General features: G+C 43.7%; 1 protein-coding gene across 7 annotated transcripts in view; it reads right to left on the bottom strand.

The window, feature by feature from the left end:
* Positions 1-1,082: 1,082 nt before the first annotated feature.
* Positions 1,083-26,554, bottom strand: part of LOC118777303 (centrosomal protein of 170 kDa-like) — a 60,951-nt gene continuing 35,479 nt past the window's right edge. Inside the window, exons 9-20 of one of the 7 annotated variants that reach the window (XM_036528132.1) lie at positions 23,314-23,870; positions 21,249-21,377; positions 20,039-20,174; positions 18,101-19,693; positions 16,860-16,910; positions 15,157-15,397; positions 13,384-13,594; positions 10,616-10,783; positions 9,815-9,903; positions 8,336-8,429; positions 3,321-3,372; positions 1,083-2,321 (exon numbers count right to left, since the gene is read on the bottom strand). In XM_036528132.1, the coding sequence (XP_036384025.1) occupies positions 2,083-2,321; positions 3,321-3,372; positions 8,336-8,429; positions 9,815-9,903; positions 10,616-10,783; positions 13,384-13,594; positions 15,157-15,397; positions 16,860-16,910; positions 18,101-19,693; positions 20,039-20,174; positions 21,249-21,377; positions 23,314-23,870 (3,560 nt within the window). In that variant the 3' untranslated portion in view covers positions 1,083-2,082. The remainder of the gene's footprint in view (positions 2,322-3,320; positions 3,373-8,335; positions 8,430-9,814; positions 9,904-10,615; positions 10,784-13,383; positions 13,595-15,156; positions 15,398-16,859; positions 16,911-18,100; positions 19,694-20,038; positions 20,175-21,248; positions 21,378-23,313; positions 23,871-26,554) is intronic. The other 6 variants (XM_036528134.1, XM_036528150.1, XM_036528133.1 and 3 more) reach the window with 6 other exon arrangements.

The raw sequence follows: 26,554 nt of genomic DNA, 5'->3' as shown, positions 1-26,554 counted from the left end.
GTCAGAATAGGTATCTTCAGCCATGGATGTGCAAAATGAAAGCTGCTCAGTCTGCCTCTTTCACTATTTTAATACTGGGCACTTAGTGACATCATACACTTGCAAACCAAAGAAAGAAGAAACAGCATTTTATATGGTACCTATTCTCACTATTGCATAAATCTCTAAATAACTGGAGCTATCTTGAATGAATCTTTCTTCCTACTGCACAAAGCTTCACATGGAAAGGCCTGGAAAAAATATTCTGCATAACCTGATCGTAACCACTGAGAAGCAGCAAGGTTTGCAGATGACGAGGTCTTGGTATATACTTTTTATATACAAATATAAGAGAATCTTCCTCCATAGTGTAAAATTTAAGAGTGCTTCATGATGAAAAGGCAAGCAAGATTAAAAGGGCTGCTACAGTTCTGTACAATCAAAGGTGAAAGTACTACACAGAAAGCTCCAGCAAGTAACATTTTGACTGAAGACGCCGGTGGCCGATATTGATTCTTGGCAGCTGGGTGTTTCACACTGATTCAGTCCCGTACAATTTCTTTTGAATATGCTAAAGATCCAGTCTTCCATACAGCTGGCAAGTGGAAGCCTACTGGTTACAAGGTGCTTCCACATTCGCCAACCCAGGGGCTAACACTGAGGTATAAATACAAACACTTCATAAACCACATGGAGAAATTTTTACTGCAGTTGATGTAACAGAGCATTTAACTTGGTTCTTCTCAGTGCAACAAAGGTTAGGACTGAGCCAGAATACTGTGTAATACTGTTTGCCGCTTTTGTAAATTAAAGCTACTGCACATCCATTTTTGTCTTAAAGACAGGTCTAATACTTCCAGTTCACAAAAATCACAGTTTATAATGACAGAGAAGGACCCCCCTCCCCCTGCAGACTAAGATATCTAATGTTTTGAAAACATACTTCCGACCTTAAATATTTGTTTAAACAAGCAGGTAAGTATGGCATATCTGAAAAAAAGTTTCATAATAGTCTGAAAAATATGTTCAGTTTGTACTGCAGTTCAAGCATTTTTATTTTACATTTTGCTTTTAAAAAAAACCCAAACAAGCTGAACAAGCTAAATGACCACTTGATTTCACAACAGCATAATGCACTTATTTGACAAAGATAATGTGTTCGTCTTATACAAAAGAGAACAAAGGAGCAGCCATCTAAAATACTTGTGTTACATGTACCAACAATGGATTGAGACCACAAAGTAGTAATCCACAGCAATTTGTATGGCCACTGACACAACCTGTAACTTGTGTCTAACTTGAGTCTAACATTTGCTTGCTCAATACCTCAATTTTACAAATAGGATATGGATCTCTTTTTCAAAATGACCACTTCTGCAATATTTGTATCTCCTATTTTATAAGATATAATCATGTTTTCCAGTTGCAAACACAAATATTGACAGGTTGCCACTTAGCTGCAATACAGCGTACAAGAAGTACAGTTAGTCTTTTTTGCCTTTGGAAAGGGTAAGAATGATCGATATACGTATGAATTGGGCAGCGATACCTAAAAAAGTTAACACAATGCTACATGCAGCACAAAAAATGGGTCCATCTGTAAAAAGTGGGTTCTATTAAAAGGCTCAGGAAGCCATGGGATCAGGGGAATTGCCTTCATGATGGACCAAAGAGGTTCAAAGCCCAGGAAATGCCCCGTTCCTTACTTCCTGTGCGTTACACACTGGAGTGCATGCGCACAGAAGTGACAATCTGCCACCGAACCTCAGATTGAGAGAACGCCAGGCAGTAGATACATCCATAAGCTCAAGATCTGCTTCACACTGCCAATACATTATGAACAAGTAAATAGATTTGCTGTACTAGGGTGACTGGGGTATTCTACATCAATAGGTACAAAAAAGAAAGTTTTACTCCTTTGAAGAAAATCAAAATCAATGAAAATGAGCGCTCCTGGTGAGCAAAGAGGTTAGTATACCAAGGAAAAACTGACATGGTCTCTTGTCAGGGGGCGATCAGAGACATATACATGTAGAGTACATATGTATGTAAGGTTGCAGGGTTCGACTCTACTGGTTCCATCTGTGAGTGGCATGAATTCTCTCACTCGTGAGTCACGGCATTCTCCTCTCCACTGGGAGTGAAGCGGTTTAGGGGCAGGCTGAAGTCACGCTCCGACTCCTCCGAGGGGGCTGACACCAGAGGGGCCCTGGCCACACCATTGCCAGGGAGGGCCCCCTGGGTACCAGGGCTGGTTCTGGGCTTGGGCAAGATGGGGCTGGTCAGTCCAAGACTGGTCAGAGCGTCCAGAGTGCCGTCTGGATCCACCATAACGTTGATGACTGCATGGGAGAAGAAAAAAAGAAAACATCAGTGTCTTAGTTCCTGGACGGGTAGTGGGAAGGTACAAACACCCCCAGCTGATTGGCCAACTATTTTCGATGAATTCAATTATTCAATTTGGAGTCTACTTCAGTTCATGGAGATCTGTGGCCTTAAGGGGTTTTAGAGATATTTGTCAGCAGGTTGGCACCCAGAACAACAGGTGATTTGAGCAACCATCCAATCAATAGCTCCAATCAAGTAAACATGCCAGGTGTATAGAAAAAATCCCGTTGATCTCCAGTGGACTTTAATGGGTTAAATTTATTCCCCAGGCTCCCACACCTCATGTGTATACCCCCCTTCTGCTTCTACCTTTTGAAAAGGGAAATTGTAGTTGACTGATACAATAATTTTAGCCTGTCTGCTCGCTCTCTCCTGAAGGACCTTTTCAAATAGTAGAGTCTGGTTCCCTTTGCTTGTAAGGCACATATCAATGTCTTGGATGTTCACTCTTACAAGCACAGGAACATACCAAGTACATTATGAAATGTCCGGTTGGTTTGTCCTCTTAAGGAGTTAAGGGGTTGAATTTTACTGGAATTATAATATAATTATGCCCTGCCGGTTTATTGGCATTATGCTCAGCTATGCTGTATAATTTATTTAACAGAAACTAAAAAAGTGATGCAGATCTACAGTGCACTCTACTTCATCGGCTTTGCAGACGCTTGGTGTGTTAATCCTATTTTTCAGAAATGGAGAAAGGACGCTAATGGATGATCTCCCTCACAGCCACATTTCAACAGCAAACGAAATTCTTTATAATACATAACACCTTTTAATACCTAACTCCAAAACATCACCACAGGTGTGCAAGTTAATTACAGAGGAATTGCCAACTGCTGAAAATAAAACAAAACACAAAGCATTATGCTAGTGGAGCTTCCAGAACAGCGGATAAGCATCCGTCTGCTGTGATGTGAGCCATACGATCCCTTGGAGCGCCGTCACCGTACCTTGCAGTTGCTTTTCCACTCGCTTCAGCTCCTGGAGGATTGACGCGATCTCCTGGGCAGCAGGAAGAAGGACAAGAGGGAAGGAGAGTTACAAATGAGGAGATTGGACAAGAAGCTGCTGCTGGCCTTCTATCACTCCTCTGTGGAGAGCATATTAACATACTCTCTGGGGGTGTGGTACGCAGGCTCCACAGCTGAGGACAGGAAGGCTGTGCGGAGGGTTATTAACACCGCCCAAAAAATTATCGGCTGCCCTCTGCCCACCCTGGACGACATATCCAGATCCCGCTGCCTCAGTAAAATTAAGGCCATCACAGGAGACTCCTCACATCCCGCCTATCACCTGTTTGACCTGTTGCCCTCTGGACGGCGCTTCAGGTCAATCAAGTCCCACACCACCAGACTAACAAATAGCTTCTTCCCCTGGGCCATACAGACTGCAAACACTGACACCCCCCCCCCCCCCCCCAACCCTCTACCTCAATACAACTGTGCAATTCCACTGTGCACTTTAGTAGTTTTTAAAAAAGGCCATATTAACGCACAAGTTTTTCTTTATATTTCTTTTCATTTACAATGTGTCTTCTTTTTCTTTTTTTGTATTTTACTGTATTTATTGAATTTTATTGTATATTTTGTATATTTTTTCTCCTATGTCGTGTGCCTTATTTGTATTGTGTTTACATAAATGTTCCTCAGTGTGCTGCTGTTGCAGACCACCCACAATTTCGTTGCACCCCCACCGTGCAATGACAATAAAGTCTATTCTGATTCTGATTAGGAGACAGAGGGCACAGCAGCGAGATCGATTGACAGCTTTCTCATCTGGCACCATTCCTGTGAGTGAACGGATCTCTTTTTCCTCACAGAAAGCTAGACGTCTTACAGGCTGACAGAAAATTGAACATAATGAAGCAATTAGTATTGTGTAGCTTCTTATCACAAGGGTTAGACTTCAATATGGATTGGAGATGAATTTCAAAGTCACTGTTCCAGTCAGCATTTGCAAGGCATAAATATTTCCAGGAGAGTTTCTCAGGTTTCGCTAACTCTATCCTCCCCTTTCTGCCACCCTGATGGTTAATTAGAGAAGAGGTAAGTGGATGGCTATGACAGTTGTGAGCCTGAGGGCTCGTTAATCAGTAGAGTGCAGTGGAGCGAATCAACCTGTGTGAAGCACACAGCACCAGCCAATTACCTCAATGAGTCAGAATCACAGCACTGCTGTGCTGATGGGACTGGTGACATAATTGGATGTAGGATGTGTAATTGGCTTCAAAAAAAGAAGAATTTTTCAATTATTCAATGGGAAAACAAACCCAGTAGAAGAAAGCTTGGTTGGACAAACAGTGGCATGCTTTTACAAATCTAACTGAACTAAACAATTCACCTAGGGTTCATATCAAGACAATAATGTTTATTACTGACAATTATGGACTTTTTTATTGACAATTTTCAAAGAAATGCACCAGGTACCCATTCATATTCAGCATAAACATGACAGAAACACCAAGGTTGGCTTCCCTTGTAGAGCATCCGTATTCTTTTGCTACAATAGGGGGATTTGCCCAGTGCCCAGTGTTGGCCAGAAGCAGATGCCCCCCCCCCCCCCCCCCCCCCCCCTCTGAGCCCGGTTCTGCTCAAGGTTTCTTCCTGATAGGGAGTTTTTCCTTGCCACTGTTGCCTTAGGCTTGCTCTCAGGGAGTCTCAGGCCTGGGAACAATGTAAAGCTGCTTTGTGACAACTTGTGTTGTAAAAAACGCTATACAAATAAAAATATATTGAATTGAATTGAATTGAATTGAATTTGCTATGCCTTTGTTCTGACAATTAACAACAATGATCAATCAGGACATGTGTGGTATTTACTTAGGAGACACCAACCCACATTTCTAAGTACAATTATATGACTGCAGGAGAACAATAATAATAAAGAAATTTATGAGGCCTGACTTGTGCCTCAGAGTGAATTTAGTGCCCTGCCTCAGGAGGGAGGCAGTAGTTTTAATCTTACAGAGACGCCTGAATCCCAAGATGTTTAAGAATGGTAACAGGCTGTCTGGACTGTAGACTAATCCCACTCCTACCCCCTCTTTGCATGTCCCCTCTCAGGTTTTTTGAAGCCTATGACAAGCTAAGGTCCTGTGAGACAGAGAGTGGTGCCTGTGTCTCTCAGCAGGGCTGGCCCTGTCTCTGGATCACTTGTCCATCACTCCCTCATCCTTTGCCCTTTTCATCTTTTTTTTCCCTAAATACATAGTAGCTAGAAAGTGCTCCTTTGTGTATTAATTAATAAAGGGATCTCAATCCTGTTGGTTTGACATTAAAGGTAAAAAGCATAAAGATGAATAAGTCAACTGAGAAAAGGGACCGCTGGCTCTCTAGCCTGAGGCTGATAATCAGAAATTAAATCATAGACGTGTGTGTGTGTGTGTATAAATAATTTATTATTTAATATTCTTTATTCTGCCTATTTGGAGCACTGAATGGTTTCAGCTTTTCAAACAAAATGTAATATTGCACCTGAACCTAAGTAAACACAAAATGCAGTATATTATTTTGTTCCTTCAGTGAAAATAGTTAACATGAACCCATATCACCCCTGTGAAAAAGTAAATGCCCCCTCAAACCTAATATCTGGTTGGACCACCCTTAGCAGCAATAACTGCAACTAAACACTTCCTATAATTTGATATGAGCATTGCACTTCTCTGTGGAGACATAGGAAGACTTACACCCTCCAAGTTACACTTTTGACACATCTGTCCATAGAATATTATCCAAAAATTGGGGATCATCCAAGTGCTTTTTGGCAAATGTGAAACAAGCTTTTATGTTTTTCTTGGTTTCTGCCTTGCTTTTCTTCCATGAAACCCAATTTTAAAGTCTCTGTCTTATTGTTGAGTCATGAACACTGACCTTAGTTGATACTAGAGAGGTCTGCAGTTCTTTGGAAGTTTTTCTAGGATCTTTTGAGACTTCCTGGATGAGGTGCCACTGTGCCCTTAAAGAAATTTTGGCAGGTCAGCCACTCCTGGAAATATTCACACTACTCCAAGTCTTCTCCATTTGGAGATAATGTCTCACACTGTGGTTTGGTGGAGTTCAACCTTAGAAATGGCTTTGTAACCCTTTCCAGACTGATATATCTCAACAACTTTTTTCTCAGCTGTTCTGGAATTTCCTTTGATCGTGGCATTGTGTGCCTGTAGAAGCTTTGTGGCTACTTTTCTGATGGTAAGGTTCAATATATATGCCATTTAAACTCAAGAAGGCTGGCTGCAATCAAGTCTGAGTCTGTTCAGTCACCTGAATCTAATAGTCAACTAAAATTTTGTTGATTTCTTTGTTTCAAATGGGCAAATTATTTTTTCACAGGGGCAAAATTGGTGACTTTTTCCATTTAATGAAATACATAAATAAATAAAATTTGTGTTTTCTCAAGTTTGCCTTGTCCAATATTACATTTGATTTGATGATATGAAACCATTCAGTGAGAGAAACATGCAATAAAACATGCAATAAAACACACACACACACACACACACACACACACACACACACACTGATGAGCCAAAACATTATGACCATCTGCCTAATATGCTGTTTGTCCTCCGTGTGCCGCCAAAACAGGACCGACCCGCTGAGGCATGGACTCCACAAGACCCCTGAAGGTATCACATTAGCAGCATATCCTTCAAGTCCTGTAAATTGCGAGGTGGAGCCGCCGTGGATCAGACTTGTCAGTCCAGCACATCCCACAGATGCACACATCGGATTGTGATCTGGAGAATTTGGAGCCCAGGGCAACACCTTGAACAAGTCATCATGTTCCTCAAACCATTCCCGATTCCCCAATATGTGCAGTGTGGCAGGGCGCATTATCCTGCTGAAAGAGGCCACTGCCATCAGGGAATACCATTGCCATGAAGGGTTGTACCTGGTCTGCAACGATATTTAGGTAGATGGCACGTGTCAAATGGACGTCCACATGAATGGCCGGATCCAGGGTTTCCCAGCAGAACACTGCCCAGAGCATCACACTCTCTCCACCGGCTTGTCGGTTTCCCACAGTGCATCCTGGTGCCATCAGTTCCCCAGGTAAACGGTGCACATGTACACGGGCATCCACATGATCTAAAAGAAAACGGGGCTCATCGGACCAGGTGACTTTCTTTCTTTATTTCTCAGACCAGGTCCAGTTCCGATGCTCTTGTGCCCATTGTAGGTGCTTTCGACGGTGGACAGGGGTTATCATGGGCACTCTGACCGGTCTGCGGCTACGCAGCCCCATACACAGCAGAGTGCGATGCACACATTCCTCCCATAACCATTATTAAAATTATCTGTCACTTGTGCCACAGTAGACATTCTGTCGTTTCGGACCAGATGGGATAGCCTTCGTTGCCCTCGCGCATCGATGAGCCTTGGGCGCCCAACACCCTATCGCCAGTTTGTGGTTTGTCCCTCTGTCGGTAGGTACTCACCACTGCTGAGCGGGAGCACTCCACAAGCCTTGCTGTTTCAGAGAGGCTCTGACCCAGTCGTCTGGCCATAACAATTTGGCCCTTGTCAAAGTCATTCAGGTCTTTATTCTTGCCCATTTCTCCTGCATCCAACACGTTGACTATGAGAACTGATTGTTTGCTTACCATCTAATCTACCCAGACCTTGACATGTGTCCTTGTTTGGAGATGATCAACGTTATTTGGTTCAGCTGTGAGTGGACATAATGTTTTGGCTCATCAGTGTATATATACATATACACATACAGAGGAAACTTCTTTACTGCAGACTGAATTTAAATGTCTACCCCATTATGTCTTTCTTTGGTCTGCAGCAGCCAAATTAAAAATGAATTTATCAATGTATATAAAACAAAATGAACCCATGTTGTTAACCACATGGTCACATGGTGGCCACAGTCTCTTGTGGGCCTCTTGTTTTGGGTGCTTGAATAATCCGCTCACAAAGCAAAAATCAAAAGAACGAATTTCACCAATAAATTTCCTCACCTTGTTGGATGTTTTGAGGAGTGGCACATCACCCTCTGCCCTCAGCTTGCTTTCTATCTCGTCCCAGTTCCTGTCCTTGTCCTTAAATAATATCCTGCAATAGAGGTGAGGACAATAATAAAATAAAAATTAGATAGCTTGACACCTCCCCTTGATCACTGAGGTTTAGCAACAGATTCTGACTGCTTCATATGTGTCAGGCATGTTCAGGTACATAGAAACAACTGTTTTCATTTTGCAAAATATTCAAAATCCTTACACTGCCTTTTCAGTGCAATTTTAAAGGAAAACCTCTATACTGTTTTTATAGGCTTGTGGTTGACTGACAGCTTCAGATGGAAATCTTAGGTTAATTTCCCCTCTATTCAGTGCACCTTTTATGCCCCCCAGTCTTGTAAAACTGTCAACTTTAGTTTTACAGACTAGCTCAAGCTCAGATGAGATATTGCTCATCATCTAGGACTTAAGTTGTACTGTGGGTTCGTTTAGTTGGAATTAATGTTCATGTTGAAGTGGGGTTGTATGTAGAATGAAATATCCTGGGAATATATTTCTCATTCATCTGTATTGGTGTTTCACCATATTAGACAATTAGGGTAAAGCTGACATGACTGACATGTCAAAAGCTGTAAATCAACACTCCTGTGGGGCAAAATGATCTGACTTTGGATTTTGGGTGACAGTCAAATCCTCAGGCATGGAAGTGTTATTTCAAAATGTTACTGAAATAATGCTTGACTGACGTCCTGACTAGCCATTGACTCACCTGCAGGGGTTGCTGGATTCCATTTTTGTGGAGTATTTAAACTCAGCAAAACCTCGCTTCTGAAAAAGTGCTTAATAAGTGAAACAGGAAGGCGTTCGGCCAAAGAGGCCTGTCTCAATGATGTACACTGCTCCCTGCTTGCCCACACGCATAATTATGCAAAGGTTTCTCATGCATAATCTCAGAGAATGAGTGGTGGCAGTGTAGGCACATCCTGCTTGGCTCTGAAAGGCCAGAAGAAGTTGCGGAATCCAGAGGACTGACACTATAATAGCTTGGACTTTGGCTCAAGCTATTAAAATTAACTCAGGGATATTTAAACTGTACTCACCTCACCCCCTTAACAAAACGTTACCTTTCTGAAAAACTCTGCTGGATGCCTTGAAAAACTAGTTTTCAGACCAAACCAGCTTTGTCTGATTCACAAATCCTTGGACTCGCCAATAAAATCATTAACACTCAGCACCTCAGATTCCTGATCTGATTGACTGTTGAGTGAATGGACCACCATTTTGATTCCCTCCTGGCCTCACGGCATAGTTCACACAAATCATCAACTTATGCAGTATATTAGTATGCAGCCAGGAGCAGTCTCTGCTTTATATGTCCACTGCTCACTTTGATTTCAATTAAAATTAAAATTTAATTTGTTATACAGGGAACGTTTTTCAACAGACTCTGAACTTCACCTGCAATTACAATGAGGACGATACCTGATTTTCCCAGCTGTTTTGTCAACAGATTGCCGGATCTTTGCTGACAGTTGGGACACAGATGTCAGTAGCAAACTGTCCAGTACCGCCTGAGGGAGGAACAAATGGGTAAAACTGAGAACTGGGCTTAAGAGATAAACACTGGTGGGACAGACGAGGTGCTCATTTTGCAAAAAATGTGTTAAAAATACAGATATTTCAGATGTTTCTTTCTGACAGTTCTACCAAAATTCAGCTCTTGAACACTGCTGCAGGTACCCTGAAAAAGTCATCAATGTATGCTAGCTGTTAATATACTGTACTTACATTTGAGCTTCAGTATCTAAATAACTTTCTTTCAGAATTTTAGCTGAACATGCTTTTCCAACTATTTCTTGTGTAACAGAGACCAGCAGACTTCTGATGGTGATCAGATTACAGACATATGGTATGGTACAGAGGATCTAGCATTTAAGGGAGGGAGCCTCCTGTTGGTGCTCAGTGATATCACTAACACTGTGCCACAATTGAGACTGCTTCTCTTAGATTAGACTGTTAAAGAGCTACCATAAAACCAACCAATCACCTATGTCTTTTCAATTCAATTCAAATACAAATGGAAATTTCAATTTGAGTTAACCACATGCCATCTAATTTTGGTCCACATTCAACCCAACAAACTAACCAGAACTATTTGCTTTTTGTTGTCCTTTGAGAATGAATGAATTAAGGTTATTGCAGTTGAACTGAATTGTGGCCTTTGTCTGAGAATAAGGCCTGTGCTTGTGAGGAGTCTAAAAAAGCAAGACGGACACCTCTCACCTCATCGCGGTTCCATGTCCGACGGCGGATGGCCACCTGGGGGTCCTGGCCATCCACGGGACGGGGGCGCAGCTCCACAGGACGCCCATTGATCTCAGGCGCTTTGCTCTGCACCGTGGGAGGGGTTTTTCGGAAGTTCAGGCTCTCATCAAATACACGGTCCACCAGCTAGGGGAGAGCAGAGGACAGCGAGGGGACCTAAGACAGAGGTGGCTCAAGACTGGAAAGGGATGGGTCACTGCCATGACTTGTCTATGACACTGACTAGGTGGACTGAATACACATTAATGATGTGACTTAAAATTTCTTCCACTTCACCTCTGAGTTCTCATCCTGGTAATCTGATCGCTGTCATGGCTTCATTTAAATGTATTCTGTTGGGTGTTTCAATGAACTACTTCATAATGTCTAATTTTTAAACTATGAGTGACCATGCTGACTAGAACATGTAGCACTGAATGATGGAAACCTTCTGCCCCCTTTAATTAAACCTATTGGTTCAGCTGTATGTAGCCTTGTGTGATTCCTAATAGTACCTTGTCTGGCCAACAATTGAAACCTGGTCATGCAGCGCATCTACTATTGTTGACTCCTTATGGTTTTTGCTTGTGTTGTACTCTACCTCACTTGTAAGTCGCTTTGATAAAAGCGTCTCGCAAATGGATAAATGTAAATGTAAATGTAATAGCATGTCTAGTGACAACTATTAACTGAGACAAGGTGTGCATGAGAGTTATGCACTTAAAAGCAGTGGGTCATATACCTGCTCAATCAGTGCACAATAAGTGTTTCCCTTTGCATGAAGAGGAAGTATAGAGGCGATAATACTCTTCATTGGGGTCCACGTATTGTGACCTCAGATAAGCTCACAGTTGTCACCAAACGTGTAGGCCTATCTGAACAAGGCTGGTAAACAAAGATATAATTCATATACATTCTAAAAAGAGTGAAACAGTGACTATCCCTTAATACTCATATGACTGTGTATGCATTCATCCTTGGACCATTAACAGGCCTAAGGATGTCCTCAAACAAGATTCCGTCACTTCTGTTAGCTTGGTTTGAAATCCTGTCTTTTTATACATCATTCAAGATGAGCATGGGTATGCAGGCTCAACAGCAAATGACTGACACCAGAATAAACATGTGATTAAAGTTCTTCTCTAATCAATGGCTCTAATGAAGTAATTGAAGTCTGAGTGGGAAGCCAACCATGGATCGCTTGTGTTTGCCACTTCTCAAGAAGTTTGCACTGGAGAACATATCTGAGGGCGATGCAGATATGTACAAAACTGCCATAAATTATTTCAGTCAGAAATGATGATTAGATTCCAATATCAGATAGTACTGTGTTGTCCTCAAACAGACCTTACTCTCAGCTGAGAACTGTCTCATTGTGGAACTGTACACATCCTGTCCCTGTACTGTCGCTATACTTACTGTATGCACTTTTGTAAGTCGCTTTGGATAAAAGCGCCTGCTAAATAAATAAATGTAAATAAATGTAAATATAGTCCATGTCTTCTTTCTTGCCTTTAAAAAGTTGCCCCAAAACGACCCTTGTCCTTTCCCTTTTTAAACCAGATTTTTTGACAAGCTTTTCTTTGATAATTTTCATGTCTAGACACTATTCCCCTATCACTTTTGCTCAAATCTACATGACAGCTAGAACCAACAGCAAAAATATCTTCTTAAAAGAACGAGAGTGTTTTTTTTATGCCAGATTGCATCAGTTTAATTACATCTTTGACTAAACAATGAAACACTTTTTTTTTAACTAATTTTATTTAACTGCTAAATTTAAGCAACATATTTATTAGTATATAGTCTATTAGTAGTTTGTATTAGTTACAGGCATTGAGAATTTCACCAAAATCTGTCATACACCTTTTATCATTTGAATGTACTGTACAATGTACTGATACATTTGTATTACGCTGTCTTCCACACGACCCAAAATACCAACACCTATAGCTACTCATTGGTTCTTAGTGTTCGCCTACTAGATAAATTTCACAGAGGCATGAAGAATGTTAGAAGCAATAACTGACAGATTTTGGTTCCACTTTGCCTTCACGAGCTACAGCAAGACAAGTTAACACATTCCAGGAACAAGCACTTAATTTCTGTGAGATGGATTGCATAAAATTAAAGTAAGTTGCACAGACAAAGGAAAGCACAGTGGTAATGAATGCACATGGTAAATGAAATATTTATTTTTATAAAAATGTAGGGGAAAGGTTGACCTCTATTAATAGCCAGAAGTGTGATTAATGACACAGCTAGGGAAAGTCTGTTTTGTCCTTGACGTAACTCTAAAAACAACATTAGTAATATACATATGCCTGAATGAATGACTCATTCTTTAATAGATACAAGAGGGATGGACACCCCAAGAGGATTTCTCCTCACTAAAAATATCCAACCCCCCCACTGCGCCAAAGCATCTGGCCCCTGCTTCATCTTCACTGATTTCCTCTCTACTATTCTGTAACTGCTTCTGCATTTTATATCTGCAAAGTTGTGCTACACAGACAAGCATGTTGCAACTGACTGTTCAAAGCACTCCAGTCAATACATGTTCAGTGATTGACTGTGATTGAGGGGATGCCCTGACGTTTGTAAAAACACAGTATGTACCCACATGCCCAATGCACGTTGCTTGTCTACATTTTTATAAAAGGAGGGTTACGGACAGGGACAGCAAAGGAAGAGGGGGGGAAACAGGAAGCAAGGGAGGAAGGGAGAAGGGGGGAAAAGAAAAGAACCTTGTGTGTGCTCTCCTGAGACGGCCCTACCTCCTCCCTGGTGTCAATGGCGGAGCCAGGGGTGGTGGCCGCGGTGCTTACTGTGGTGCTGGGTGCTGTGCCAGAGGAGCTGACGGAGTCGATCTCGCCCGCCACGTCGTGGATCTCCCGCGCCAGCATGGCCAGGTCCTTGGCCAGATCTTGGCTGATCCTGCGCACACAGGGAAATAACCTATTACACATCAGAGGGGCTTCTTCAACTGGGACCTCCACAGTACATTACTATAAAACAGACATTTTACACAGACTGTGCCTGTGATCCTGTTACTACAGCCATGGTTCTCTAACTTTTTGAATACTGTACTGTACTGCACATCTAAACTAACCCCTTATCGAACCTGACTAATTTGAGTCAAATATGTCTAAAAGGAAAAGTTCTGAAAGGCTTAAGAGATGGAGAAATGGAGCTGCCAAGCACTGACACAGGATCAGCTAACCCCACTTGGAGCTTAAAAGAGTGAATGAGTACTCGGAATGAGTGTGTGGCTACATCAGGATCAATTCCCAGGCCTATAGCTGCCTCCACTGTATATTAATTCTTTTACAATCATTCAAACAGTGAAATTGCTCATAGACTCAGACAGCAGTGTCCTCTGTGGGGCAGCAGAAGCAACAGAAGATGTAGGAGCATTCAGACAGGAACTTACTACTGACCTATTATGCCCATAAGTCTGTTGTGTGTGGCATAACAACATGCCCTGAGGGAAGCAATTAAGAAATACATCTTAATTCAAACACTAAGGAATACATTTAAAAGGAAAACATAATAAAAGGTAAGGCTGGGCCATTTTATATATACAGTATAGATATTAAATTAACTTTCAGTTTTTTTCTATTGTATATTTCTCCTACTTAAATTGATGAAAAATTGCAACAGTGTGAGCTTTTTAGCTGACTCATGGACACCTACAGTAGCTGATTCCACGGGTGAAAAAGGGCTATTCAGCTAATTATTGATGATGACAATATGCATTTACTGCTAGCATTGACATACAATGTACAGTAGTCTCTATTAGTTGTTGTTTACAATAGCTTCATAAGCAGGCGGTTTTTTTTTATCCAAAAAAAAGTGTGACATAAGCGCTTGATTTGCATGCATCCAGAGTGCTTTCTGAAGAAATTCTCAAGATACTGCTAAAGAGATTATTTACAGTATACTCAACAAATAAAAAAGATGAAGAGATCAACATAGCGATCTTCCCTGTTGATTCAGGAATAAACACAGAGACCTTATTTCTATCAGGTGCCAGGAGGTATATCTGCCAAAGAGATCAAAAAAAAGTATAGGTGGGCACCAGGCCCCCTGACAACGTCACTCAATTTTTTCACTTTATTGTTACTCACTTTATTTCTCCCTGAGACAATATGATGACCACACAGCCATCCAGATGTGAAGGAGACATTAGAGAAAGACGGACAGATGTTTTGGCCTCTGAGGCATGAACAGTAGATTTAAGTGTTCACAGCTCCACCTTGTGACAATCATGCGGTATGGACACCCTATAAAGAGTTATACTGGAACACTCTGTGGCTTTTGTACCACACGCCACCCTCAGGGAAACAACATGTCACCTCACCAGGAGTGTGTATATGTGAATGCTGTTAAAGTGTGTATCTACAAGTGTGCATGTGTAGGAGTATATGTTAAAGTGTGTGTATACAGGAGTGTATGTACGTGTGTGACAGTGCTTGTGTATGTCATGTGCAGGACAGTGCGTGAGAGCTGATGAGTACCTGGCGATCTCCTCACTGTGGGCGGTCCAGTCCCTGATGTACTCCTCCTGCTCTCTCATCCTGTGCTTCAGCACCACACCCCCGGTTCCAGGGGTACTGGGGGCGGAGCTTCCCAGCCGCACCCCCCGCGGGGCTGTGCCAGGACGCAAGCGGGCGTGCTTGGAGGGGTGACGGTTTGAGCCGAACTCGTCCTCAGAAGTGGAGGCGTACTCGGGGGGCAAGCGTCTCCACCGGTTGGTGGCTGAGGTCACAGGGGAGAAGCGCACAGATTATCAGTAAATGTATTGCCACTTCAATCATGAGAATCTCTGATTAGTTTCTCAGCTGGTGGGTTCACTGGAAGGGCTGGCATCAATAAAATGGTTCCTCTAAATGAACAACATTGCTGTAACATTAAAGCAACGTTAGAACATGTCTAAAATGACAATAAGAGTGCTTTATCACACCACCAGAATGTCACAGCAACATTCTAAGCATGTTTTGAGTTAAACAGATGGAAGGTGTAAAACAGGTTTTATTGTGCTGCTTTTAGGTGTGTGTGCGTATAAGCATCTGTTGTTTCTTGTGTAGTCAGATCTGGTCTGTGCAAACTCTGAAAGTTGACCAAGACTCTACGAGGACCACATCACATATTCTTTTGACTCGCGTTCATTTGTTTAGGCTGATATGCTGGGTTCTCTACTATAGTGTAAAGGATAGTCTCCCCCTTTTCACTGCTAAAAAGTTCTGTTGTGGTCTGAGCCCTGAAAAGACTGACCACTACCATATTGCATCCATTGACTTCAATCTGGTAAACAATATGAAGGGAATGAGTGATGACAAAGGGTTAGAATAGCATAACTCAATCCTATTGTAATGCCTTTGTGGACGGCACTCATTACTATACCTGCAGTAATTCCAAAACTCAGCAAGGGGGAAGTAAGCCTCTATCAGACATCTGGAGAAAATTCAGATTTCTGCTAATGGTCATGGCCTTGCATAACTGGGTGACCGTTCACCCTTGCAGTAAAAAAGGAGAATGGCAGTCCCTTCTACCCGCCCATCATAAAGCACACAGCACAAGCATGATTAGAAGCCCAAGGGAACTTTGTGTCTGTAAAGGTGTGTTTAGCATTAGCATTTCACTTCCCCACTGTTTTAACATTCAGTTGCTAGTACAGTGATGACCATTGTCCCTCCACCACTCTTCAGGTAAATTACACATCAACATAGAATACTGGTGTGGCATTCCTTTTGGTGACATAATCTTCTTAATTAACAACAGTAGGATGTTCTCTAGTCCATATGTATATTAATTTCAAATTTATATTAATTTCATAGTAGAACCCAGCTGTGGCATTAATGATTGCATTTGATTATATTTTGTTCATATGGGACAGTAGCCATACTGAGGAGTGTCCTTTTTTAATTTAATCCTTTTGTATACTTTACTTCCAACAGAGTGCGCCCAGATGACAGTAAATTGAACAGATTGAAGAACCTCTGTTCACCTTCACTCAGCAGACTACACAGAGTCAATTTTATTGATCCCAAGCATACTGCTCCAGTATACATGATAAAAAGAGGGTATTTCTAACACACTGAATGGTGTGCGTCAGTTCACTGAGGTCTGGTCATCACTGCAGCACCAAGGTGAGAGGAAGAAGCACACACAACACCACACAAGGCCTAGGGGAGGCCAAGCCCTCGCACTTGTACTCTACCCAGGGGCTCCTCCACTGCCGGGGCACTTTCTGGGACAGGCGTGGCATTGTCTGCGTGGAACAAGCAACCTTTTAAATAACGACACCTCTGAACCCCCCCAGTGAACTGACCCCTTTCAAAATGTACATGTTACCAAACACTGACCTGACCCCTTCATTGAAGTTAAGTGACAAACCACAAACCATTCATTATGACAAGTACATCAAAAGTTGAGTAACATTACTTCTGGACATCATTTCAAAACATTGAAGGACAATGAATATACGGCAATTATAAAACTGTAAAGGCTTGTACCACCTGAAGAAGAAGAAATGCAAGGGATGAATCATGTGGGTATATTAGTGGGGACAGTTGTAAGGAGAGTCATAAAAAAGTTCACAAACTGAAGACAGTAGTAATAAATTAAGAGCATGGAAAATTTTGAAGAATTGATTAAAGAGGTGTATGTTCACCACGCAGCAAGAAGTAATTAGAAACTTCTTTTTCTTCCACACAATGTTAGTGACAAACAGAAATAGGATTAGCCTGATTTCATGAGCACAGGGTTTTGAATTCCTGGTAACTAAATTCTCTACGTTAAAGAACTATTAAAACTTGCCATACAAATTCATCACAAAGATCCTTTCAAAACTGCAGGGTTTTCATTAAAGAACAGTTTTTTTTGTGATGCAAGATTCATGAGAAACAAACTTCACTAGGACCTCATAAACTTAGAGGAATTTTCTTCTGGTAACAAGTAAAATGTGAAGCATAAAATGGTGAGAGGTAGAAAATGCTCTATAAGCTTTTAATCAATTCATTTACCAAAAGCATGTTTCCTTTTTTATCATTTTAGACCCTTATTGTTGTAGAGATCAACACCTGTGATCAGGAAAGCATTAGGACAATATGCTATGTATTACAGGAATGGTCACAAAATATTTTAAATGAGCATTCAATGTCTTTTTACTTATTCACAAACTCTTAATAATATTTTCCTACAAATGTAATGCATAATAAACACATAACAAAAGCCCAATTAAAACCAAATAAAAGGTAGATAAAAGATGAGTTCTTGTTCTGGTAAAATACTGTATGTACTAGTATGTATGCAACCCAAGAACAATACCTCCTGACAAAAACCAAAAAAAATCAATTGTTAAAGTTGCAAACTTGTTGTTAGTAAGGTATTAGTTAGTATGGCATTTTTCATGAGTTGGTTGTAAGCATAAGCAGCTGTATAAATCATGCACAATCTTACCTGAGGGAGAGCTATGGATGGAGCTGGTCTTCACCTTGGCATCGGGCAGCTTGGACACGCTGTTGGCCCTCATCCTGGGCACTGCCTTGCTATCCATCGTGGAGCCGGATCGGAGGCCCAGACGCAGGGTGGTTTCGGTGGAGGCTCGGGAGGTGCCGCTGCTCCGGCTCACCGTTGCCTCAGAGTCACTGCGGGCTGACAGCGAGCCCAGCCTGGTGCGCCGCGGCTGTGCCAGCATGTCGATTCGCGAGGGCGCTTTCCGCCCTGACAGCGGCTTGGAGGTGGAGCTGGTGGTGGAAACCTCTGAGGCCACCGACACTTTGTCGGCATCCGCCAAGTCCGTGTCGGAGGTGTCCCCGAGGCGAGCCCGCCGCAGCAGGGAGGCCCGAGTGGGCCTCGGCCGGGGGAGGGTGGCCGGCTTCCCGGGGACAGGGCTACAGGTTTGCGGGACCTTCGACCTGCCCGCCTTGCCAGACTCCAGCTTGGAGTGCAGGAGCTCGTCTGTGGAGGTCAACTGGCCACGGCCATGGGAGCGGCCGGAGTAGGTCTCCTGGTCAGAGGACAGCACGTCGGAGAATGTGGAGTGCGGCAGGGAGGAGGTCAGGTCGTCGTCGGTCAGGTCCAGTGAGGGCTGACGGGCACGGGAGCCTGACTGAGCGGAGCGACGGGGCTCGGGGCGGCCGTCAGACGGCCTTGTCTTGGACTTCCTCTCCAGTCGCTCGCGGGCGCTGGCCGCATTCTTGGCCGCCGAGCTGCCAGCGCTCTTCTCCTTGTGCAGGCTGCTCAGCGTGCGCCGCTTCAGGGGTGCCTTGCGGTCGCCCTCACCCGCTGCCTGGCTGACGGTGCTGGCTGTGTCTATGTCTGACTCCGGCGAGATGGAGTCCTCCATGGGGTAGCTGGGCGGATCGGCGGGCTCCTGCCTGCCCTCATCACGCAGCTTTGCCTCCAGGAAAGCCATGACGGCCTCTGTGTCCTTCAGAAGTGTGGCGGTGTCGATGCTGCCGGCAGAGTCCCGGCGCCCATGCGCCAGGGCCGAGGTGCCCGCTTGCTTGTTGATGCGAGGGATGAGTTCAATGGGCACATTGGCGCTGGGCTTCTCGATGGTGAAGCTGCCCTGCCTTACCAAGGGCTTGCTCGACTTCTCAGCTGCGTCTGCACCCTTCCCCTGTGTGCCCCACCCCTCCTCCTGCCTCTTCTCACCACTTGTCTGCCGGGCTGACGGCTTAGAGGATGCACCCGGCTGCATCCCGCCCCTCTGGTCCCGCGCCGGCTCCTTAGCTGGGGCCTGCTTGGAGGTGGTGCTCCCTTCAGCTGGGCTCCCCACAACAGCCTTGTGGCCAGTCTTGGTAACCCGGGCCACGGGGTCCAGGTCTGACTGGCTCTCTTTCTCCTGGGGCTCTGTGTCCTGCTTCTCCCCGATCTCAGAGCGCAGGCCTGGCCCCAGAGGGCCCTTCCCTGGTGCCTTCCGGAGGACGTCTGGCCCCTTCTCCTCTGTGGGGAGCTGAGGGAGGGTCCTCCTCTTGCGTTCGGCATGGCTGGAGGAGGAGGAGATGATGCTTTTGATGGAGACCCCAGACTCACCAACTTCAGCAACTGAAAAACAGCCACAAACTAGTGATACCACGATTTCTCATACCCTTAGAAACACAATAAGATGACAAAACTTCTACTTCACACAAAGAGACACTAAATTGTGTATTTTTAATTAGACAACTGATGGGTTTGTCTGTACTCAGTGCAAAATGTACAAGTTACACACATGAAACCTATTACATATACACACGTATTACAATGGGATTCCTTGTAAAAGCTCTTTGAGAACCATCTCTCATTTCTAAGGAGCGATTTCTTTTTATAATGGCAAATGTTTTTTACAAAGTTACACATTTTGCTTTTTAACTCAGGACTAAGCTGAACCTTGTGGTGAATGGAACCTACCTTTCTCATGATGAACGAAGGCTGGGGATTCAGCTCCAGAGCCTTCAGGGTCAGTCCGTGTGTGATTGGCAGCTAAACTGGCCCACTGAGACACCCAACGTGGGCTGCCCACCACAAACAAGTCTTCTGATAGGGTCTGGAGACAGAGGACAGCCCTGTTAACCATCCACTTGGAGAGAGAGAACTTTGCTAGCTGGTTACACGAACACATCAGGTAATACATGTTTTTTACAGAAGCAGCTCATACTGCACAGAAAAGACTTGAGGCTTCTGGTGTCCAAAGCTTTGTTCTCTGGGGCTTTTTTCAAATTATTGTAAATAAACAATGTCCGGCTGTATGATGTCAGATAAATTCCTGACATTAAATTTAAAAAAAAGTTGATATTGAACATTAAATTGGAAAACAAAAAACAGAAATCAAACCCTGACAAGCCCAGGTATGTGCAAGGGGTGCAGTATCGTTTCAGATTATCCTCTTTAAGTAGGTCGACCACAGTGTGGCTTGCCTGTAGCATAACATGATTCATTGAGTGCTGTGGCTCCTGTTCTTCACATTCTCACTCAATGGATGCTGCTTCCTGCCCTGGAGTCTGGAGGGTGACCTCTGCACCCGTCAGTCTCTTTTCACTGGCTGTCTCTTTCACTGTCTTATGAAGGGTAGGTTGAGTCATCCAATATGGCCCTTGAGGGGCACTACAGGAAATGACATAAAGCTGCTATCTGCTAAAGAGCATGCTCTGTTCATGTGGCTCAAGCACCAACCTAAATCAAGGCCATTGCAAAGAAAGGTTTAGGCTGAGTCTGGGGTCTTGTAACTCTGCCCCTCCACTAACAGAAGCACCATCTCTGAGTCTTCCCAGGTCGGGCAAAGAGATTTTTATGTACAGGGAACTGCCAAAATAAAGGAAACATTTAAGTAAATTAGGGACACAAAGTATATTGAAAGCAGATGCTTCCACACAGGTGTGGTTCCTGGGTTAATTAAGCAAAACATCCCATCATGCTCAGGGTCAAAGAAGGCTGACAGTCCTCATGCTGTTTTAGTCACTCTGTGGATGTTCATGAGACATTTCAACTGGGAAAAACAGTCTTGCCTGAAACACAGTCTTGCCTGCCTGTACATAGACCAACAGATTATTCCTCTTTTTAGTGACCAGTTTATATGCAGTGCAAGTTGGTGTCTGAGCGGTGGGAGTGTGAAGAGCGTTACCTCTGAGTCGATGTAGTACGTCTTCCTCATTTCTGCCTTTCCTGGTTTTTGCCTTTCCTTCACCCCATCTTGTTGGTGTTCCATGCATGCTGACCTGTTTGTGACCTGACTTTCCTCCACTCCAAACACCTGGAGGAGATGAAGAACACAAATCAATGGCACAGACTTCACAGGGCTTCTTCACATGTCCCAAAAGACAAATATTGGTGCAGAATAAAACTGATTACCTTTCTCCAGCTCATACGCACTATCAAAGTAGAAACTGATACACAACACATCTTGAAAGACAAGAAAATGTCTTGCTGTGTTAATATCGTGACAATAGTCATATTCAGTCCAACATCAATGACAACCCAGTAACACGGGGCCAAAAAACATGCACACACCACCTCATGCCCATGTATACAAATGGCTTCCCAATACACACACTTGTGTACTGGAGAACGTAAATGACATGTCAGTAAGGCCTTCCTCAAAGCACTTTTCATCCTTGTGTTAAAAACAAGAATGCAGGTTACACCACAGACTCCACACCCCCCTCCCCCCCAGAAGTAAAATGAACAATGAGGGCACTTCTGACAGCGACCTGCCTGCTCACAGCAGACGGGTTGTGCTGAAGGTGATCTGGGATGAGGGCTTTGAGCAAACAGCTGACTGAGAAAGTAATTGTGAGAAACTGTTCTGCTTCAGAGTCCCTGACAGCTGGTATTTATGAGTCTCAGAAGAAAAAGTAAGCACTTTAATGTGGTGAAAATTATGAAGGAAGGTCTACACAGTTCTTTCACTAAAGACATCTCAACGCTGCCCACTACAAAGTTTTTTCAGACTAACGATGACAGTCTTCATGCTGCTCAGATCAGACGCAAAGCACAGAAAATGTAGCTAAATAGGAAAGGTTGTCTAAAATGACGGAGTCCATACATATCAGGTAATGTATTACGTGTTAATCCCACAAAGTGGTAATAAATAATCAACTCTTGTGGTTTTCATTGGGAACCTATTTAGGAGAGAGAGAAGTGTTACTGCAGGACATCTTATGCAATGAGCAGGTCAGAAATGGAGCTTAGAGCATTACATAGATATTCATGTGCTAGAGGCCATTGGACGCCTTTGGATAAAAGTGTCTGCCAAATGAATAAATGTAAATGTAATGTAAATGTGGATCTACTGATCATATCCACAGAGCACACAAATATAAAGAAGTTGCCGAACTGAATGTTATGGAAGACATAGGAGACATTTCAACGTTGACTTATACTAGACAAATTTCTTCAAATGTAGAAAAAATGTAGTTGAAATCTATTTGGAAACTTAACTGAAACATTTGCCTAAAGCCAAGAGGTGTGCTCAATCTAAGAATTGCTGTTTGATCTGGGGATGATGGATTACACAATAAAATAATGAGGCAGATGGTTGTAAATGGATTTAGACAACACTGCATGCTTTGAAAATGTTTCCATGGTTACATGTTTTAGGGATAACAGGGCCATGCTGTCTGACATTTTCAGGAGACATTAAAATCTGAATTGTTAATCTGAATTATTTAACAAGGAGATACTTCTGACAAAAAGAAATCCATTTGAATATGAGTGCATGCTAGTTTGCAGCACTGATGACTCAATCATTCTGCCCAGCATATTTGAAGAACCTTGTAAATATTGTCACATTATGAAAACATGTTACAACTTGATACTCCCAGATTGCTCGCAATCAAGCACAATACCATCTGAAAACTAATGTATGTGAGAAAAGATGAAAACAGAATAGGACTGGATGAGTGGAATAAAAACTAGACCCAGATTTCCATTATGATTTCAATAATGAATGCAACAAATATGAGCTATGGTCAAGCCTGTGAAAGCCAGAGGCAAACATGCTACCCCACCCTGCCACCCACGTTTAAAAAGACTTCTCATTCCGAAACTCTCACAGTGTAAAAAGAAATAAGCCTTTTTGTGCAGGGGACTGCACTGAAATGCCTTGATGGGACACAGAGATACAGTGAAGTCAATCAGTAGACTGAGGCTTTACAATAGGGAGTAAAAGCCCTAGGGAAGCCACCTACCTTGTCGATCATGCGCCGTGCCTCCACCTCTTCCGGGTTGTGGCTCTCCAGCTCGATGGTGTAAGTCCCCTTGTCACTCTGGTCATCCTCAAGCTCCTTATTGGGGCACGGGGGCTTATGGAGGTCATCGCTGGGGCTGGTCTGCTGGCCCACACTGGCTGAACTCCATGCTGGGCTGCTGCCATCAGACTTCTGCTTAAGGGACTGGCGGCCAGCGGCAAGCGGGGAGACCGAGACCCTAAGATCTGTGGGTGGGACGGAGCCCTTGGTCTGGGAGGGGGGCATAGGGCAGGGCCCTTCTCCTGCCAAACCCACTGGTGGTGCCGCCTGCGAGAATGAATAGGAGCGGTGCTTACGGGAGCTGTCCTCGTCGAAGAATTCGATCATGAAGGAGGTCCTGCTGGTGGCAGAAGCGGCACCCTCTGCGCCCTTCTCACCAGCGCCCTGCCCCCCTTGCGCCGCCTGCAGACGCTGCTCTAGTGCCAGCCTTCTGCCGTTAAAGCGGTTCCCAGCGCCGTTCTCCGAGTCGCTCTGCGTGCCATCGGCGTGCTTGCTGCCTGAAGGGGAGAGAGAAGAGTGAGGGTTACTGCGTGCCTGGGGAGCTGCGACCGGTCCTCGCTTCCGTTTTCAGAATTAGCTTCTGCAGCTACACCTTAACCTAAACGCCTCCTGTGAGAAACGAGCAAAACCTGCAATCTCCAAGACACTTTCCGTGTTCTGCAACAGCAACAGACAAGGTTAGGAGGGAAGAAGGGAGATCAGATTAGTGTCCACAGAGTCCACCCTTTAAAAGCCCTTAACGTAAAGCAGGGGAATGTGCTAAACAGAGGGCACTCAGGAAACAGCATGCAGTCAACGATGACAATGTTGTGCTTTGCATGCACAGATCACACCACTACATCAGACAGTGAGCTCTTGTTCCCCTGCCTCAGACAAAGGCTCCCTTTGGCCTTTAAGTGCTGTTAGCTCACTCTGATTCCCTTGGTGCCCCAGGGTGCCTGTCATTTAATAACAGTGTGTCGGTTTGCATTTTCTTTACTTAAACATTCACACGCGCTGAAGTAATATTCATTCATACTGCTCATTTCCATGCCCACTGTCCCACATCACCACAGGAAAATACCCAAGAGCACAGCTGTTTATAATTGAGGTCCACAGGTTCCAGCAGGTTGGATTTTGGAGATTTCTCATCACACCTGGTTCCTCAAAGCACTCCTGCTGCTCAAAACAGCTTCCTGCACAAAAACTGCTGGCTTGCATGTATCGGTAACTTGCAACATGGCAACAGAATTATATATAATATACAGAAGGGTGAAAAATTAAAGGTATAAGGTAAAGTAAGGTAAAGTAAGGTAAAGTATTTGGCCACACCTGTTATTGAATTCAGGTGTTTCAATCAGACCTTTTGCCACAGGTGTATAAAATCAAGTACCTAGCCATGCAGTCTCCATTTGCATTTTTTGATACAAAATGGGTCGTTCTGAAGAGCTCAGTGACTTCAAGCGTGGTACTGTGATAGGATGCAGCTGCATGCAAGCCTCACATCACCAAATCCAATGCCAAGCGTCGGATGGAGTGGTGTAAAGCACACCGTCACTGGACTGTGGAGCAGTGGAAACGTGTTCTGTGGAGTGACGAATCACACTTCTCTGTTTGGCAGTCAGACGGGCGAGTCTGGGTTTGGCGGATGCTGGGAGAACATTACCTGCCTGACTGCATTGTGCCAACTGTGAAGTTTGGTGGAGGAGGGATAATGGCTGTTTAATGATTAGGGCTGTTTTTCAGGGTTTGGGCTAGGCCCCTTATCTCCAGTGAAGGGCAAGCTTAATGCTTCAGCATACCAAGACATTTTGGACAATGCTGTGCTTCCTTTGTGGCAGCACTTTGTGGCAACAGTTTGGGGAAGGCCCTTTTCTATTTCAACGTGACTGTGCCCCAGTGCACAAAGCAAGGACTATAAAGACATGGTTTGATGAGTTTGTTGTGGAAGAACTTGACTGACCCGCACAGAACCCTGACCTCAACCCCATCGAGCACCTTTAGGATGAACTGGAATGGAGATTGCGAGCCCGGCCTTCTCGTCCAACATCAGTGCATGACCTCATAAACGCTCTACAGAATGAATGGGCACAAATTCTCACAGAAACACTCCAAAATCTTTTGGAAAGCCTTCCAAGAAGAGCGGAAGCTGTTATAGCTGCAAAAGGGGGACCAATTCCATTTTAAAGTATATGTATTTGAATACAATGTCATTACAGTCCCTGTTGGTCTAATGGTCAGGCGTCCGAATACTTTTGTCCATAAAAAGAAAGAAAAAAAAGGACAAATTAAAGGAAAAACCAACATAAAGTGTCTTAGTGAGGTGTTGGGCCACCACGAGCCACCAGAACAGCTTCAATGCATCTTGGGATAGATTCTACAAGTCTCTGGAACTCTACTGGAGGGATGGAACACCATTCTTCCAAAAGATATTCACTCATTTGGTGTTTTGATGATGGTGGTGGAGAGCGCTGTTTAACATGTTGGTCCAATATCTCTCACAGGTGTTCAACTGGGTTGACATCTGGTGACTGCGAAGGCCATAGCATATGATTCACATCATTCTGACCATATCACTTTTTTCCACATCTCTGTAGACCAGTGCCTATGGTTTTTGCACCACTGAACTCTCAAATACGCATTTGTCTTTGCAATGAGGGGTTAATGTACTGCAATCCTACTATAATATCCCTCTCTATGTAATTGTCGACGGACTGTTCTTGCTGACACAGTCTGATCACGTCCTGCATTGACATTCTCAGTCAGCTGAGGAAAAGTCGCTCTTCTGTTTTTCTTTACATATCACACTAACACACAAGCATCATGGTCATTGAATGTGCGCTGTCGACAACAAGTTCCGACCCTATTTACTGATGTCTTTCCCATAGATCTAAATGCAGATGTCACTTTAGCCACTGTTCCTATTGAAACACTAGCCAGTTGAGCAGTCTTTGTGACTGAAGCTACCGTCATCCGTGCCCCAACAATGACCCTTCTTCCAAAGTCAATTAGATCTTTTCCTCTTGCCATGTTGATCCAAAATCGAGATCAACTGGGCCTGCTCAGCATTTTTATACATGCCACAGAGCATGATTGGATGGTAATTGCTTAATTGTACCATTCCGTACACCTGTGTGGAAACACTGCATTCGTTATGTTTCTCCACTCGTTTATTCAGGGTTTTCCTTTAATTTGTCACCTT

This window comes from Megalops cyprinoides, chromosome 1 (assembly GCF_013368585.1).
Source record: "Megalops cyprinoides isolate fMegCyp1 chromosome 1, fMegCyp1.pri, whole genome shotgun sequence".
Classification (NCBI taxonomy): Eukaryota; Metazoa; Chordata; class Actinopteri; order Elopiformes; family Megalopidae; genus Megalops; species Megalops cyprinoides.
This window is presented reverse-complemented; position numbering and strand designations above follow the sequence as displayed.